The sequence below is a fragment of the Geospiza fortis genome, unplaced genomic scaffold (genome assembly GCF_000277835.1).
Source record: "Geospiza fortis unplaced genomic scaffold, GeoFor_1.0 scaffold81, whole genome shotgun sequence".
NCBI classification, from domain to species: domain Eukaryota; kingdom Metazoa; phylum Chordata; class Aves; order Passeriformes; family Thraupidae; genus Geospiza; species Geospiza fortis.
This window is the reverse complement of record NW_005054318.1, coordinates 3,844,871-3,846,088: the sequence shown is the minus strand read 5'-3', so window position 1 is coordinate 3,846,088 and position 1,218 is coordinate 3,844,871. Positions and strand designations below refer to the sequence as shown.

The following is a 1,218-nucleotide window of genomic DNA, read 5'->3' as shown; positions in this document are numbered from 1 at the left end:
CGGAGGTGAGAGCTGGTGTGTTTGCAGGAGGTTTGCGTGCATGAAGTGGCCGAATGCGCGGAGTTGCTGTCCATGCAACCTCGTTGTTGTAGGAAAAAGGGAGAAAACTTCCCGTGCTTTCTTGGCAAATCAGGAGGCTTTGTTGGTGGCGCCGGGGTGGTTTTAATGCATTTTTGTGCGCGAGGTTATTACATAAGGTTGATAATTTCTGTTGCTGCTGGATTTCCCCTCCTCCCCCTCCCCCCTTGTGTTGTGTGCGGATTTCGCTGGCTCGCTTTGAGTGAATGAACTGGCGATTTGCGAAGTTGCAAAGAGCCCCTCCAGCCCCTTTTTTTTTTTTTTTTTTTTTTTTTTTGCATCTTTCTCCTCTCCCCTTTGCACTGTTCCACGGTGACAAAAGGAGTAAACTTCCTCTACTTTTGCTGGCATATTAAGAAGCCTTTCTGGAGAGATTACGGTATCAAAGCCATGCATCTGTCTGCTGTTTTGAGCGTTTGAAGCGGTGTGGGGAGAGCAGGCGAGAGGCGAGGGCTATGTACACAGGCTGTGCATCCCCGCTGAACTGTGCAGCCTGGGTTTGTGTCCCCACGGAGCAGAGGGGCAGGCTCTGCACGGGGGAACACTACCTGAGCGCTTTGATTTCAGTTTTTTGAGTCGGGAGGAGAAAGGTGTGTAAGATGCTTTTTTTTTTTTTCCTCAACTTTCTAAAGGCTCCTTCTTGCTTGCTATTTATGATGAGATTATTAATTTTTTCCTTCCGTTAAGAGGAAGGGAGTCACGTTCGTGTCTGTTTGTTCGTATTTTTAATTGTGGTTTTGTTGTCTTGTGTTTTTTTTGTTTTTTTTTTTTTTTTTTTTTTTTTTTTTTTTTTTGTTTTTTTTTTTTTTTTTTTTTTTTTTTTTTTAGTTTCAGGTCGTGGGAAAACCTCTCTTCTTCCCCTTGGTGGAAATATCGATAAAACCTGTGTTTGAAACTATTGCTTGACACAAGGATCAGCAAAAAGACACCCGTAATGCCAGGAATGGTCAGTAAAAACACAGACCTCGAGTTTGACTCTTTGCAGCCTTGTTTCTACCCGGACGAAGATGACTTTTATTTGTGCGGGCCGGACTCCGCTCCCCCGGGCGAGGACATCTGGAAAAAGTTTGAGCTGCGGCCCACCCCTCCTCTGTCTCCCAGCCGGGCCGGGCTCCACGAGCACCCTCCGGGAGGGGGCCC

At 46.6% G+C, this 1,218-nt stretch overlaps 1 protein-coding gene across 1 annotated transcript in view; it reads left to right on the top strand.

Moving 5' to 3' along the window:
* Positions 1-351: 351 nt before the first annotated feature.
* MYCN (MYCN proto-oncogene, bHLH transcription factor) overlaps positions 352-1,218 on the top strand; it is a 3,916-nt gene continuing 3,049 nt past the window's right edge. Inside the window, exons 1-2 of the mRNA XM_031056437.1 lie at positions 352-668; positions 907-1,214. Coding sequence (XP_030912297.1) covers positions 1,013-1,214 — 202 coding nt within the window. The 5' untranslated portion in view covers positions 352-668; positions 907-1,012. The remainder of the gene's footprint in view (positions 669-906; positions 1,215-1,218) is intronic.